Below are 16,733 nucleotides of genomic sequence, written 5' to 3'. Positions count from 1 at the left end.
CATGTACGTTCCCTCTAATCCACAGAACCGAATAAAAGAAAACATGACTGCCTTTCCACCTACTCCACATGTTCTTAAGAAGTTTCTTCAGCTGGAATGAAGCAATTATGTTCTGTCTTCTGGTAATAGCTCCTGCAACTCCCATTCCCAGAGGAACATTTTCTAACAAAGATCTCTCAGGTACATTGAAAGTATTTGCAAAGGTATTTTAAATTCATTTAAACCTCCAAGCACTGAACGATCACAAATAGTACCTACAATTAGAAACGACCTTGCATTTTTAGACATTGGTCTGCCATCCAATTAAGTACAGGTCATGTTTATCTCGTGTGGGGCTACTGCTGGATTCCCATAAAGTCTGTATGTGTGTTGGGGGGTGGGAGCTTTACTGTGTGACCAGGAGTGCTAAGCCTTTCTCTCCACTCACCTGCCCTGATACTTCCTCATTCCACCTTTTTTGTTTCCCTCTCAATGTATTTTGACATCAGAAGACATCATACCAGTAGGGGAAAGCAGATTAATGGAGTGTATCACAGGCCTAGTGCAACTCGGAAGCAGCTTCCTAACAAGACTTTGTATGTGAAGCACTGAACATTCATTTGTGACCCACCATAGAGGATGAGGTGGGTTGTGGCGCTCAAAAGTTTGGGATCCACTGATCTAACACATAGAGGCTTCCTCCATAATGTTTAGTTTACTTTGCTGTGTCCGTAAAGGATACTTCTGGCATTTTCTATGTCTAAATTTTTGATTTCTAAATGATAAGCTTTGTAAAGTCGAATTAATAAATTGCTCTGTTTTATTTATAACACTTGCACAGGAGGTTGGGCATGGACAGATTGCCACAGCTTGTGGTCCTTCCCTTCTTGTCCTTACAGATGTGCATGGGTGCATTGATAGAACATTGCAATAAGCCAGTGTGATGTGACTGTACATAACAGCTGTAACAGTTCACTTGGTGTGTTGTCTTACCAGTGGATGCTTCCAATTCCGGCAGCAGTTTACCTCCATACATATACCATTTGCAGGACGGCAACAGTGGGAAAGGGATATGCTGTCATCTCCTGCTTGTGGGCTTTGTAGATGCAAATGATAGTTTTGATAGATGCTGGATTAGATGGATCTCTGACCTTTTCCAGCTGGGTCTTCTTAAATGGTTGGCAACCTTCAGTCTCGAAAGACTGTGGTATAAGCCTACAGCAGCCGGTATTCCCAGGCGGTCTCCCATCCAAGTACTAACCAGGCCTGACTCTGCTTAGCTTCCAAAATCAGACGAGATTGGGCATGTGCAGGGTAACAGTTGCTGTGGGTCTTCTTAAATTTTTAAGTTATTAAACTAATACTCAAGCCTCATTCTTTAAATTATCTCATTTGTATATTTGTGTTAGTCATCATAGGGACTCACTATCGACCATGGCGCCTTGGAACACAACCTCGATTGTTGGAAATAAGAAAGCAGAGAACGAATAAGCCATAAATAACCAGCAAATAATTGTGGATAAATAGTGGTCAGGAGCACAGCATGCCTTCCTGAAAACCACAGCTCTAATAGAAATGAGCACCCTTTTGGAGACTCTGCTAAGGTCTGAGTCTGGATAGTCCTGAGATGACATAACCAGGCTTGAAGAGAGGGGCAAAGCAGGCAAAATTCCCAGGGTTGGGGCTTCTGGGGGACTGGGACATTACAAAACAAACTACAGGTGTGTGCCACTTAACGACGGGGATACGTTCTCCAATCCCAGTTGTTATGTGATTAGGTTGTTAAGCGAACAACCCAATCTAGTGCCTTTGTTGTGTAAACAGACATTCCCTGCCAGACATTAGCTGGCAGCACAGACTAGTGGGGGCTGATTGCCTCCTCTTTGCATTAAGAGCCTTTTTTGTGTGTAAACAGACACTTTGCAGGAAGGCATTGGGAGACCTAACTGCCTCATTAAAACCCTCTTTGTTGTGCATTGTCCAACATGCTTTGCAGCCCGTCATTAAGCAGAAGGTTGTTAAGTGATGCACGCCTGTATAGAGTAAAAAACACATTTATTACAAAATTAATGAGGGTACCTCAGTCTCAGTCTATCAAGGGCTGTGTTTCCACTACAGCTTGAATCCACTTTCAAGTGCACTTCCATTACGCCAATGCGTTCTGGAGACTTTGGTTTCTGCTAAAGCTGTAGTGGAACTAAAGCCCAGGTCTGCTCCACTTATGTTACAACCTGTATTAGTACAATTCAAACACAGGAAAATGAAACTCATACCCTCTGACCGGAACTACTATCTGACAGGTGTGGAAACATGTCTGAAATAAAGAGATAGGTGGAAGCGGAACTTTACATGATAATGACAAGATGGACAAATGGACATTCATTGTTACCCACATTAACATGTTATTGGAGTAGGGCTCTTTTGTCTTAGAAATTGGAAAAGCCTCCATCCGTCCTGTAGTGAATATGTATAGTAACATTGAGTTTTCGTGAATGTGGCAACAGAGGGCACACCTGCTGTTGTGCAGAAGCGCTGGGTTTCTGAGCTTTCAGTGAAACATGACAACCATTTGGGTGGGAATACCCCCCTCCCCTCTCCCCCTCTCCTTCCCCCCCCTTCCTCCTTCTTTTCTCTCATCCAAGGAAGATCTTGGAAGTTTTTCTTTGTTATGGGAAACTAAAGGCAAGAGGCCCAGCGCAGGAGAGAACCAAGATGAGTCATAGCATTAGATAAGGCCTAGAAGCAAGGAATGTGTTTCTGCTTGGGAAAGTGTGTTTGATCAGTGGCTGAGAGCAACTCCAGCCTGGTTGTAGATTGTTTCATGAGAAAGTAATAAAAGCTTGGGCTGCCTCAGAAAAGCAGGTCGAGCCCTTTGCACTTAAGCTGACAACTGATCTCTGAGTCTTCATTGCTCGTGACTGCTACACGACTGCTACATGTGCACAGGAACAATAAAAGCAGATTCACTAAACAATTGATTCGTGAAATAAACATTCTGAGACTGAGTTGGGAAGGTTGAGGACATATGATTAGAGGTCAAACATTGCTTCAGTCCATGCCCTGAACCTTGCTGTGTCTTCTTTGTTAATTAACAGCTTCTATTCCTCTCTCCTGTTAAATAAAGTAAGCATGTACTTACAACTATGGTTTCCTACTGCCAGGAAGAGAGGAGAAAATACTTCTTCTTGTCATTTCAATGGCTGCAATCCTATATACACATTGAACTCAATGGAACTTCCTTGCTACAGAGTCGATTTGCATTAAGATTGCACAGTAAAGGCCCAATCCTGTCCAACATTCCAGCACTGGTGCAGCCACAATACAGCCCCAAGGTAAGGGAACAAATGATCCCATACCTCAAGGAGATGTCTGTGACTGCTGCCGCACTACAAGATGCAGTGCATGCCCCATTGGCACAGCTGCACCAGCGTTGGAAAATTGGATAAGATTGGGCCCTGAATCTCCTATTTGTGGGCCTCCATGATGGCATTGCTGCCACTGCGATCCAATACACATTTACATGGCCGTACCACTGAACTCAATGGGGCTTAGTACTGATCCAATATGCATTAAGATTGCACTGTAAAACTCCTACTTCTGGTCCTGTCTACTGCCATTGCTTCCACTGAATAACATCTCTTTGAAGCAAGTCCCCTTTTTGTAAATGGCCCTCCTGAAGGCTTGCTTGACTTCCACATTCCTAATGGTGTATATATAAGGGTTCAGCATGGGGGCAATGACTGAATTCAAGACAGCGACTGCCTTGCTGAAATGAAATGAGGAGTGCACATTTGGTCGGATGTACATAAACATAATAGCCCCGTAGGTAATGGAGACCACAGTCAGGTGGGAGGTGCAAGTGGAAAAAGCTTTCTGGCGGCCACTTGCAGAGGGAAAGCGCAGAATTGTGGAAATGATGAAGAGGTAGGACACCACAATCAGAAGGAGAGTTATAAGCACAATGAAGATGGCCAACAGTAGCCCTAGCTGTTCAAGGGGATGTGTGTCTGAGCAGGATAAACTTAAGATTGGCCCAAAGTCACATACATAGTGGTCTATGACGTTGGAATCACAGAAAGGTAAAGTCCACAGCATGATAGCTTGAAATAGTACCTCTACAAATCCTCCCAGCCAGGATCCAATGGCCAACCATATGCAGAAAGTTTTGGTCATGATAACTGGATAGCGAAGGGGAAGGCATATTGCAATGTAGCGGTCAAAGGACATCACGGTGAGGAGGAGGAGCTCAATGGATCCAAAGGAAAAGATGAAGAATATCTGAGCCATGCAACAATGGAAGCAAATGGTGGTCCTTGCAGTGACAAATGTCTGCAGCAATGTGGGGACTGCAGTGGAGGTATAGCAGATCTCCAGAAAGGCCAAGTTGCACAAGAAGCCGTACATGGGTGTTTGGAGTTTGGGATCCACAAAGGCGATGAGGAGGATGAACCCATTCCCAAGTACGCTCAGACTGTACATCACGAGAACCACAGAGAAACAGAGGCTCCGTACGTGGTGAAGAGAAGGGAAACCCAGAAGGATAAATTCCATAACTTCTGAAGTATTTTTCACTTCCATGACTTCAGAGGACCAACTGATAACTCTCAGGATGTATTAGAGAAGACAGAAGATAGTTCCAGTTAGAGTTTTTGAGGTCTCAATTTTGAAGATTTAAGATCACTCTTGTGCATGTATCTTCTTTTTTTAATCTGGTGGGAAAAGAAAGAAAAGAGCTTTAGCGGACATTCATATCTTTGTCAATATAGCTGAAAAGCCATTTTTGGTGACTGCAGAATATGGACAGATGGAAGGAAGATGTTAGGGACTCTTGTCTATCTCAAACTGTGGCATGTGAAAAGCCTCAGATCATACGCAAGACATTATACACTCAGAACTAAGAAGGAAAGTCCTTGAACTGAGATGGTTCAGATTTTCTGCTGAGAAGTTGTTTACAATGCGTTTCTATACAAGCTTCCTTCTGTCTATGAGATTTTTCAGGTCTTAAATCAAGTCACTAATAATTTTCCTCACTGAATTCAGTGGTGTGTGCTGATGACTGCATTTCTTTGGGGGGGAAAAACGCAGCGTGTTGTTCATTGTCAGTTTATCTCAAGCTCATAAACACGGAACTGATTTCCTTCCACCAATTCATTGAAGCTGCTATTCCAAACATATGGGCCGCTGAATCTGCCCATGCCTCGATACAGGGGTGCCAAAATGGCCGTTGCTGTACGCGGCATAGGCAAAGAGCCAGCTTGAGGTCTCGTCGAGGTAAGAGAACATTGGATGGGATCTGGTGGTGGCCTCTGCCTCCATCCCTGCCCTCCTGCCAGGCCCAGTCCTCCCACCACCCTCCCCACCCAGTTTTGTCCCCTACCCACCTTCTCCAGCCCTCCACCCACAGCAAAACACCTCTGCACCGCTCAGCAACACCCTCACCCCAAACGGCTTCCGGGGCCAAGCATCCACCCACACAGGACTTCACGGAAGTTCTTCCTGAGCCCCCAAAGTGATTTCTGGAACTTTTGTGGTTGCAGCACGTGCAAGACCAGTGCTACAGGACTGTAGGATCAGGCCTTACTCAGAAGCAAATTGGGCCTTACTCTTTAACATTTGAAGGGACTGAAATTGACTGCAAAATAAATTTTTACAGGTCACAGCTCACGTTCTTTAGGTGTCATTCTGATGCTCCGCTTCTTGCTTGCTTTTCGCTTGCTATAAATATGGTCGATATTGAGAAAGAGGCTTCACTGACCTTTGGGTTCATCGGAGAGACAAGTACATTCCCTCTTATGCACAGAAAGAACAAGCAGAAAAAGCTCCCGATGGGGGACATGAACATGACTGTCCTTCCACCTACTCCACATGTTCTTTAGAAGTTTCCTCTGCTGGAATGACGCAATTATTTTCTGTCTTCTGGCAATACCTCCTGCAACTCCTATTTCCCAGAGGAACACCTTCTAACAAAGATCTCACAGGTATATTGAAAATATTCACAAAGGTATTTTTAATTCATTTAAATCTCCAAACACCAAACAATCTCAAAGAGTACCTACAATTAGAAATGACTGCATTTTTAGACATTGGTCTGCCATCAAACTAAGTTCAGGTCATGTTTATCTCATGTGGGGCTACTGCTGGATTCCCATAAATCTGTATGTATGTTGGGGGGGGGAGCTTTAATGTGTGACTAGGAATGCTAAGCCTTTCTCTCCACTCACCTGCCCTGATACTGCCTCACTCCACCTTTTTTCCCCCTCTCAGTGTATTTTGGCATCAGAAGTGACTAGTAGGGGAAAGAAGATTTTTTGGGTTGATGACATTGGGATCATCATCTCGTCTATCCTGTGCATTCCTTAAGCAAGTGGTCGCTTCTGTCAGTCCGCTTCTCCAGGGGCTACATTGGCTGCCCATTCGTTTCTGGGCCCAATTCAAGGTGCTGGTTTTGACCTTTAAAGCCCTTTACTGCTCTGGGCCAGGGTATCTTAGGGACCGCCTACTCCCATACAATCTGGCTCTTCCTCTTAGGTCATCAGAGAAGGCCTTTTTTCAAGTGCCGCCGCCTAGGGAGCCACATGGGACGGCGGCAAGAAGTAGGGCCTTCTCAGTAGTGGCACCAACGCTATGGAACTCCCTTCCCCTTGACTTGAGAATGGCTCCCTCTCTTGAGACTTTTCGGCAAGGCCTGAAGACTCTTCTGTTTAAACAAGTCTTCTGAGTTCATGGCCTTTTTAATATCTTTTTAAACATCTTTTCTACATCTCTTAGTATTTTTTACAGGCCTGATTCCTATGATCTGCTGCTCTATGCTCCTTTTACCTGATTTTTTATCTGATTACTGTTTTTATGATATTTGTTAATATGTTAATGTTTTTATCTGTTTTTAATATTATGTTTTAATCTGTTTTTAACCTGTTGTAAGCCGCCCTGGGTCCCTTTGGGGAGAAGGGCGGGGTATAAATAAAGTTGTTTATTATTATTATTATTATTATTATTATTATTATAATGACATAGCAGGGTCCAGGCGAGGACACAAGCAATAATATGTACTCATCCTCTCCAAAACAGCTCTTGGAATGTTTATTTTATGGCTGCTACTACTCCTATTACATAGAACATCAACAAATATTTGCATATCACTTTTCAACAGGAGGGGTTCACAAAGTAATTTATTTTGTAAAATAAATCAATGAATGGTTGTTTACCAATCAGATCAATAAATTATTTGTCAAAGTGGGCAATCCTTACCTGGACTTTGGCCATCACAAGTCCCCTGCACCGGCCCAGGAGTGTTGCAAACATGCCATAAAGCATATCCGTGTCCCCTTACGACTGGTGGATCTGGACCCAGATAAAGTATGTTTGTGCCAGCCAAGGCAGGCGGGCACAGGAGGTGGGAAAGGTTGGTGGGAGGGTGGAACAGAGGTGGGAGGTAGCATTTTTGGGTGTGCGGTGGGCAGACTTGGAGGTGGATTGGGCCAGGGAGGGAGTGGGATTAACTGTGGCAGCACAGATCAAATTCTAACCCTCCCTAACCCAATTGGCTTTACCCAGGCTGACCGAATTTGCCCCATAGGGATGGCTGGCACATGTCACTGGGTAAGAGTTAAAATATCCACTCTGCCAGCCTGTTTCAATGCAAGTTGGGATGGAGTTATTAGTGAACCAGCATTTTCTGATCCTACAAAAAACTGGAGATCCCCTTCTCAAGACAGAACAGCCCTGCTCCAATGGCAGCTTAATGTGTGTAGCTATTAATATCTTACCATTTGTTCATACGATGTCATTACATTGTAAAATTTTAGTCCCACATGTCACTTGCTTTCAAAAGTGTTTGTCCTTCTGCTTTGTGGGGACAAATTTTCCTGCTTTGGATGGGACTGAATCAATCCACATTTTCCATGAGGCTTTTGGCAAAACACCTGAGCCCTTTTCCCTACTGAAACGGAATAGAAACACCTGTAACTGAAACAGGTAAATGCACAGTGGCGTAGTTAAGGGGGTGCAGGGGGTAGCAGCTGCACTGGACATCAAGCTTGGGGGGGGGCAACAAGCTGAGGTTGACACTAGTGACCAAAATTGTGAAAATCTTGGTATGTATGAATAATACTATCATGTCATATATCATTGGAAAGGTAATTTAATGCTGAACGCAATGAAGCAAACTGTATTGGAATATCTGTATTCTTTCAAAAGTTGTGGCCAATTAACTAGAAAATGAAAACACAACTGACTTGTGGAACAAAAAGTAGATTTGCTGAACTCCAAACTGACCTGTGAGACTGATTGTTCTGAGTGCCAATGAGATGTTATTATGATGCAACATGGAATCAATAAATTTTTATTTATTTACTTAATTAAATTTGATTTTGTCATGCGGGGGGGGGGGAGGCTACAAAATCTTCTTTGACTCCAGGTTGCAGATAGATGTCTTAGGTATGCCACTGACTGGAGGGAGGCAGCAGAGCAAGTGGGTGGTGAACTGCTGGGGGGAGGAGGTGGGTTCCTCCCAATTTTCACTTTTTAAAAAGCCTGCGTGTGATGTCACTTCCGGGGCAACATTTTGAGCTTGGCAACAGGCTACACGATCATTAGCTACGCCACACACTTCTCTGATCTCCCCTGGCCTCCATCCATCCCTTCCTGCTGTTTCTTTTGTGTCAGTATCCAGATTGAAAGCCCTTCAGGGCAGAGACTTGACTTTCACTCTATACAACACTGAATATACCCTGGTGCTTCTAAAAACGAATGAATGAACACTCCTTGATACTATCTCCTTGCAGCAACGTGGTTTTAAATGTCTTACGAAGAAAGAATTCTTAACCTAATTTTCTGTTGCGGATTCTCTATCATGGATGGTCCACCCAAGACAGACAGACACCCAAGACAGACAAGTGCTTCAGGTGATAGGCTGGAGTCGCACACCCCACAAGCGACTGCTGCCACTGCCTGCCTCTTATCTGGCCCTGTGGGGCTCAGCCTCTCTTTTGGTTTGCGCTAGGACAGGGGTGCTCAAACTTTCAACTTTAGGGATGCTGGACCTTTAACAAGTGTATCGAAGAGAGAATTGCAGCAGGTGCAACTTGTCATCCCACAGATGACAAGCTACACCTGCTGAAATTCTCTCTTCGATACACTTGTTAAAGGTCCAGCATCCCTAAAGTTGAAAGTTTGAGCACCCCTGCGCTAGGAACATAAGAAAAGCCCCAGTGGATCAGTTCATAGGCCCATCTAGCCCAGCTTCCTGGATATCACAGTGGCCCACCAGATGCCTCAGGAAGCACACAAGACAACAAGAGACCTGCTTCTTGGTACCACACCCTTGCACTTGGCATTCTGAGGTAGCCTAAAACCAGGAGGTTCCATGTTCCCATAATGGCCTGTATCCTGTGGTGGACTTTTCTTCTAGAAATCTATCCAACTCCCTTTTAAAGGCATCTAGGCCAGATGACATCACCATTTCCTATAGCAAGGAGTTCCACAAACTAATTACATGCTAGGTAAAGAAATATTTTCTTTTGTCTGTTTGTTGCAACAACTTTGGGAAGCAGACAAGGCTTAGAGCCTTGTGGCTTGATGGAGTGCAGGAGCAGATGCAGAAGCCATTAGAAGTTAGAGAGGCAGAATGAACACGGAGACAGGTTTTAAAGGGGGAGTGCTGAGAGAGAGAGAGAGAGAAAGCAGGGAAGCCCCCATGCCAACCTCTCTCCAGCCTTTTATTCACCCTCCTCCAACAATACAGAGCAAACTGATGTTACTTTCGGTTAGAGAGAACGCTAGCTAGCAACAACACATTCTTAAGTCTGACCGCTTCCTATCTCATCCTGTTGTTTACAGCACTGGGCTCAGACACTCAGCATAATACCAAGGCCAACAGCGTTTACTCTGCGCAGAAGCAGATGTGTCTGCTAGGTTGCCAAGTATGCTAAAACATTTCAAAGCCCAGCGCTTCTGCTCTACTACATCTGTTCTAACTCTCCCAACACTCAGTTTTAGTGGATGTCCCCTGGTTCCGGAGTTGTGCTGTTACCAAAAAGGGCTGTTATGTTTAAGGGAGTTATTAAATTACCCTTTTGGAAACTTTAGGACCATAGGCTGGATAGCAAGACAGCGTAAAGCAAAGAAATCCCTTGTTTAGCTTAAAGAGGAGACTGGGAGAAAGGTAACTTTCAATCAAAGGAAAAATGGTAAGTATATGTCTACTTGAATCCTAGTATTTGGATACAGTGTACCTAGCTTTAAGATGGCTGCATGTGCTATGTATTTGGTGTATCCGATAAGGAATCAGAAAAGGATAGGTTGTAGGGAAGGATTTTAGGGGTCCCTGGTCTGCCTAACCCTGCTTGCTAACTAAAGATGGGGGAAGAAGGGGAGAAATAGGTAGGATGGAAGGGAGAGAGTTTTAGACGCAAGATATATTTACCTGTCCTGGGGAGCAGTTGGATGGGAAAGAGTCTTAGGAAGGGCCTCTCCCTTGGGAAGGCAGCCAGAGAGAGACACCATGTGGCTGGAGCTTCCTCTTAAAGGGTTATGGCTGACCTAGAATGACCCGGAAGTATCCTACAGCTGTCCTAGATGTGCATGCTCAGTACACACAATGGTACATGTGGAGTATGTAAGAAAGACATGATGAACCGGAAGCCAACTTACCAGCCAGGCTGACCTTCTGGGGGAGGGAGGCAATTTGCATAAGGTGCTTAAGAGTGATAAAGCTACAACAAAAGAACAATAGACTTCTTCCTCCGAAGGTGCATGCTTGTTTTGCATAACGGTGATTGAATCAGGAGGCACAGTGATTAGGTTACAATGCATACAAGGAAGTGGGGGTTGTGTAATTCATGTGCTTGTAGCCTGACCAGGGCCTTTGGAAACATGTGCTGGGGGAGAAGTGGCCTGCTTGCTTGGTCTGTATGATCCAAAATAACATAATCAGATATAAAAATCACAACTTGGAAAAGGGGATTTTCACGTAACAGTGCAAGAGAGAAAAGAACATCCCTCTATCCACTTTACCCATCCCCTGCATAATTTTGTATGTCTCAATCATGTTCCCACTCAGGATCTTTTTTTCTAGATTAAAGAGCCCCAAATGCTGTACACTTTCCTTATAAGGGAGGTAACCCAGCCCAGTCATCATTTTGGTCACTCTCTTCTGCACCTTTTCCAGTCCCACCATGTCCTTTTTGAGATGTGGGGACCACAACTGAACGCAGTACTCCAAGTGTGACTCCATTCCAGCATCAATCCAAGGTCCACCATGCCAAGCCAGCACCCAGGATCAGTCACTCCTGCTCCCATGCCCTTTCCAACCCTTTCCCAGGAGTAAGTCCCTTTGTGTGCAATGGGGCTTACTTCCAGGAAAATGTGTATATTGGATTGCAGCTTAGGACTTTGTTGAACTTAGCTCTAAGTAGACATGCTTAGGAGGGTGGTGTAGATTGTGCTGAGAGCATTGTTAGAAACTGCTCCCATAGGAAAGCGCAGATGCTTGGAGGTTATCACCAGAAGGAACAAGATCATTATGCCACTCTCATTTAAGCAGCTTCTAAACAACAAGTGCAAACAGAAAGGATGTGAAGCTGGTATTACTAATTCATCACATGTTCTGTTGTTCTTTTATGTAGTCAGAGAAGGGAACAGGCACTTTCCCTTCTGCATTTCTAAGCTGTACTCAAGTCCTAACTTCAGATGTAGCACCACTAATATAATATGGGAAGAAAGACAGAAGAATTATTTATGCTCAATTTTTCAGTGTCTGATCTTCTGAATGGAACTCAGTGAACACAGTCCTGATCCTCACAAATTGATCGACACCAGAGGAATTTGCTTCCAAGTAAGTAGGCTTGGACAGACAAAAGAAAATATTTCTTTACTCAGTGTGTGGTTGGTCTGTGGAACTCCATGCAACAGGATGTGGTGACGGCATATGGCCTGGATGCCTTTAAAAGGCGATTGGACAAGTTTCTGGAGGAAAAATCCATTACGGGTTACAAGCCATGATATGTATATGCAACCTCCTGATTTTAGAAATGGTCTATGTCACATGCAAGGGAGGGCACCAGGATGAGGTCTCTTGTTGTCTGGTGTGCTCCCTGGGGCATTTGGTGGGCCGCTGTGAGATACAGGAAGCTGGACTAGATGGGCCTATGGCCTGATCCAGCAGGGCTGTTCTGAGGCTTAGGAGAGCTGCTGCACTGAATTCTTTTAAAAGGATTAGGCGCTGAATTGATGCTTTGAGGATAATGTGTGATTTTTAAGAATTATCGCTAAGACAAAAAAAAAAATTTTCTAAATCTTGCAGCAAAGCAAACTGTTTGATCTACCCATAAACAATCTCCTTATGAGCCAGACTATACCCTGAGCATGTAATTCAGAATTCAAATAATTCTTAGAGCACAATCCTATGCATACAGACTCAGAAGTAAGTCCCATTGTGTTGAATGGAACTTACTACCAGGTAAGCATGCATAGGACTGCAGCCTCGATCCTGTTGGTTTCCATGTCCTTAATACTCTCATAGCTAAATCCTATGCATATTTACTCAAAAGTAATTTCTACTGTATTCAATGGGGCTTACTCCAAGGAAAGTGTGTGTAGGATTGCAGCCTTACTTAAATAACTGGGATTTTCAAGGACAACTTCATACTCTATCTGAATTACTCTATAATGATCAGTGTTTAATTGTTGCCCAAACTGTGGGTTGGGACCTACCAGTGGGTTGCAAGCTGATTTTTGGTGTGTTGCAAAAGGTTTTTGAAGCAAACAAAACAACTGTACTTTTTTTGGTGGTTTCCGGTCTCTTTTATTCAGTATTCTAGTATTGTATTATTCTAGTATTCTATTTTTATTCAGTATTCAGTCTAGGGGAGCCTGGGCTTCGCGCACCTCCTGGACCTAGCGGCAGCCCCCTGTAAGTAAAAAAAAACACACCACCCCATTAGCAATTTCCCCCCTCCCTCACAAAGACTTACCTAAGGAGTTTTATTCCCGAGACGTTTGAGAATCCCTACCCTAAAGGTTTGGGGAAACAGTCCTTGAACTCCATTTCTAGGGAGGGTCTAGCAAATGTCTACACACATATACTGTACACACATGAGTCTAACAGCTTTGTGAGTACAGCTCTGATTATTAATAATCAATTATTATTAACAATAGATAAAAATATTATTTCTTTCTAGATCTTCTATTTTTGTCTAGTGGGTCATGCTAGATTGTTGTTTTAAAAAGTGGGTCCTGGTGCTAAAGTTTTTGGGAACCACTGATCTAGTTAAGCAATGTCCATTCATAATATGATAATATTAAGAATGCTGTTAAGAGTGATATGCCTGTTTTAAATTGTAACAGTTGTTAAAAGATAGATTTCTGGTGACTAGTGTTGTGCAGCAGATGAAAGAAGGCACAAAGTAGAACCAAAAATATGCCCGCATCTTTGTTCTGAAACCATGCTGCAAAGATAACATTTGTTATTTATCTGAATATCTTGCTTTCTAGATCACCTGATGCTTCTTTGACACCTTCTGATACCAATGAACACTTCAAAAGTAACTGAATTTGTCCTTTTGGGATTCCCCTCCCTTAACCACATTCGTGGCCTCTGCTTCTCAGTGATTCTGTTGATGTACAGTCTAAACATCCTGGGAAATGGATTCATCCTCATCATTGTCTTCCTGGATCAAAAGCTTCAAACCCCGATGTACGTCCTCTTGTGCAACCTGGCCGTTCTGGAGATCTCGTACACCACCACCGTGATCCCCAAATTACTGCAGACTTTCCTCACTGCAAGAACCACTATTTGCTATTGTTGCTGCATGACTCAGATTTTCTTTGTCTTCGCTTTTGGGGAGATAGAACTTCTCCTCCTGACCGCGATGGCCTTTGACCGCTACATTGCGATTTGCAAACCTCTTCGCTACCCAGTGATCATGACCAACACAGTCTGCATCCAGTTGGCTATGGGCGCCTGGTTGGGAGGATTTGTACATGTCTTCTTCCAAGCTTCCTTGGTCTGGACTTTGCCCTTCTGTGATCGCAATGTCATCAACCATTATTTCTGTGACATTGGACCCGTCTTAAGTCTAGCCTGCTCTGACACCTGCCTGCTTGAGTTTGTGGCATTGCTCTCTGCCACCTCCATTGTGGTCATCAGCCTCTTTCTGATTGTGCTGTCCTACATCTACATCATCCCTACCATATTGCGCATTCCTTCTGCTAGTGGGCAGAAGAAAGCATTCTCCACCTGCACCTCTCATCTCACTGTGGTCTCCATTTCGTATGGAGCCATTATTTTTATGTATATCCGGCCGAACGTGCACTCCTCCTTTCAATTCAGCAAGGTGGTGGCCCTCCTGAACACGGTCATTGCTCCTATGATGAACCCTTACATTTATACCATCAGGAATGTGGAAGTGAAGAAAGCCTTTAGGAGAGCAGTCGGTAAAAAAGGGGGTTCCCCTCAAAGAGAGGCTTTCCAATCAGATTCGTAGGCGGACCTGCAACCTTCTAATAAAGAAAATGCCAGAAAGAATAATTGAATATCCTTTCTTGAGCAGTGTGAAATTCCTAGTTCCATGTATGTTTTTGATTTCCTCTATGGAGCAGGTTTCTCAATGTGTGCTTCTTGGAGCCCTGGGGCTCCCCAAGACACTTGTTTGGAGTGTAAAGGGCTCCAAAAAGTTTGAGAGCTGCTGGTATAGAGGACCAGTGGGTAGTTCCATGAGAACGTTCAAGAAATGAATCTTGTCCCATTAGTAAAAAATGTATCTGAGCAGTTCCAACATAGTTGTACAGTTCCTTCTCCCCAAATATAGCGCAGAAGCAAGACCAGCAAGGAAGATGGTGGTAGCGTTACGTGAAAATCCCCTTTTGCCTTTTAGTTGTGATTTTCTCTATATCTGGTTATGTTACTAAAATATCATGCAGGCTAAACTTCTTCCAGCACACAGGCCACAATCAAGTCAAGTCACAAGCTCATGGTTACACAACCTCCACCTCCCTGTGGTCACACATTGTGGGAGGAAGTCTGGCATCTTCAATAATTGTTTAAGTGTCTCCTACATTACTGTATGTAATTGAGTATTACACTCAATTACTGTACACTGTATGTGTACTTGAGGTGGAGTACCTCAAGACATGAGGAATGCAAACATCATCACGCTGTACAAGAACAAAGGCGACAGGGGTGACTGCAACAACTACCGTGGCATCTCTCTCCTTAGCATTGTAGGAAAGTTGTTTGCCCAAGTTGCACTAAAGAGGCTCCAGGTACTTGCAGAGAGCGTTTATCCAGAATCACAGTGCGGATTCCGAGCCAACAGGTCCACCACTGATATGGTATTCTCCCTTAGACAACTGCAGGAAAAATGCAGGGAACAACAGCCACTCTTTATAGCCTTCATAGATCTCACGAAGGCCTTTGACTTGGTCAGCAGGGATGGCCTCTTCAAGATTCTCCCCAAGATTGGATGTCCACCCAGGCTCCTCAGCATCATCAGATCCTTCCACAAGGACATGAAGGGCACTGTTGTCTTCGATGGCTCCACATCAGACCCCTTTGACATTCGAAGCGGCGTGAAACAGGGCTGTGTTCTTGCACCAACCTTGTTTGGGATCTTCTTCGCTGTCCTGCTGAAGCATGCCTTTGGAACTGCAACAGAAGGCATCTATCTCCGGACCAGATCAGATGGAAAGCTCTTCAACCTCTCCAGACTGAGAGCAAAGTCCAAAGTCCAGCTGAAATGTCTGCGTGACTTCCTCTTTGCCGACGATGCAGCTGTCACTACCCACTCTGCCAAAGATCTCCAGCAGCTCATGGATCGTTTTAGCAAGGCCTGCCAAGATTTTGGACTGACAATCAGCCTAAAGAAAACGCAGGTCATGGTTCAGGATGTGGACTCACCTCCCTGCATTACAATCTCTGCGCATGAACTGGAGGTTGTCCATGACTTTGTGTACCTTGGCTCATCGATCTCCGACACTCTTTCTCTCGATACTGAGCTAAACAAACTCATTGGTAAAGCAGCTACCACGTTTTCGAGACTCACAAAGAGAGTCTGGTCCAACAAGAAGCTGACGGAACATACCAAGATCCAGGTCTACAGAGCTTGCGTCCTGAGTACACTTCTGTACTGCAGCGAATCATGGACTCTTCGCTCACAAAAGGAGAGGAAACTGAGCGCTTTCCACATGCGCTGCCTCCGACGCATTCTCGGCATCACCTGGCAGGACAAAGTTCCAAACAACACAGTCCTGGAACGTGCTGGAATCCCTAGCATGTATGCACTGCTGAAACAGAGACGCCTGCGTTGGCTCGGTCATGTCGTGAGAATGGATGATGGCCGGATCCCAAAGGATCTCCTCTATGAAGAACTCGTGCAAGGAAAGCGCCCTACAGGTAGACCACAGCTGTGATACAAGGACATCTGCAAGAGGGATCTGAAGGCCTTAGGAGTGGACCTCAACAAGTGGGAAACCCTGGCCTCTGAGCGGCCCGCTTGGAGGCAGGCTGTGCAGCATGGCCTTTCCCAGTTTGAAGAGACACTTGGCCAACAGTCTGAGGCAAAGAGGCAAAGAAGGAAGGCCCATAGCCAGGGAGACAGACCAGGGACAGACTGCACTTGCTCCCGGTGTGGAAGGGATTGTCACTCCCGGATTGGCCTTTTCAGCCACACTAGACGCTGTTCCAGAACCACCATTCAGAGCGCGATACCATAGTCTTTCGAGACTGAAGGTTGCCTACTACATTACTGTATTCATTG

General features: G+C 44.5%; 2 protein-coding genes and 1 pseudogene across 2 annotated transcripts; 1 reads left to right on the top strand and 2 right to left on the bottom strand.

Moving 5' to 3' along the window:
* Positions 1-1,192: 1,192 nt before the first annotated feature.
* Positions 1,193-1,310, bottom strand: LOC136654585 (5S ribosomal RNA; annotated as a pseudogene).
* Positions 1,311-3,570: 2,260 nt separating this feature from the next.
* On the bottom strand, positions 3,571-4,557 carry LOC136653583 (olfactory receptor 6X1-like). The gene has a single exon (XM_066630474.1). It carries the CDS (start codon positions 4,555-4,557, stop codon positions 3,571-3,573), a length of 987 nt encoding a protein of 328 aa, XP_066486571.1.
* Positions 4,558-13,505: 8,948 nt separating this feature from the next.
* On the top strand, positions 13,506-14,462 carry LOC136653582 (olfactory receptor 6X1-like). Its single transcript, XM_066630473.1, has one exon. It carries the CDS (start codon positions 13,506-13,508, stop codon positions 14,460-14,462), a length of 957 nt encoding a protein of 318 aa, XP_066486570.1.
* The last annotated feature ends 2,271 nt before the right edge of the window (positions 14,463-16,733 follow it).

Source organism: Tiliqua scincoides, chromosome 5 (assembly GCF_035046505.1).
Source record: "Tiliqua scincoides isolate rTilSci1 chromosome 5, rTilSci1.hap2, whole genome shotgun sequence".
In the NCBI taxonomy this organism is placed as follows: domain Eukaryota; kingdom Metazoa; phylum Chordata; class Lepidosauria; order Squamata; family Scincidae; genus Tiliqua; species Tiliqua scincoides.
The sequence above is the reverse complement of the archived record's forward strand: the minus strand, read 5'-3'. Positions and strand labels throughout refer to the sequence as shown.

Coding starts and splice junctions, on each gene's coding strand:
- LOC136653583 (XM_066630474.1), bottom strand. CDS start 4,557: ATGGAAGTGAAAAATACTTCAGAAGTTATGGAATTTATCCTTCTGGGT.
- LOC136653582 (XM_066630473.1), top strand. CDS start 13,506: ATGAACACTTCAAAAGTAACTGAATTTGTCCTTTTGGGATTCCCCTCC.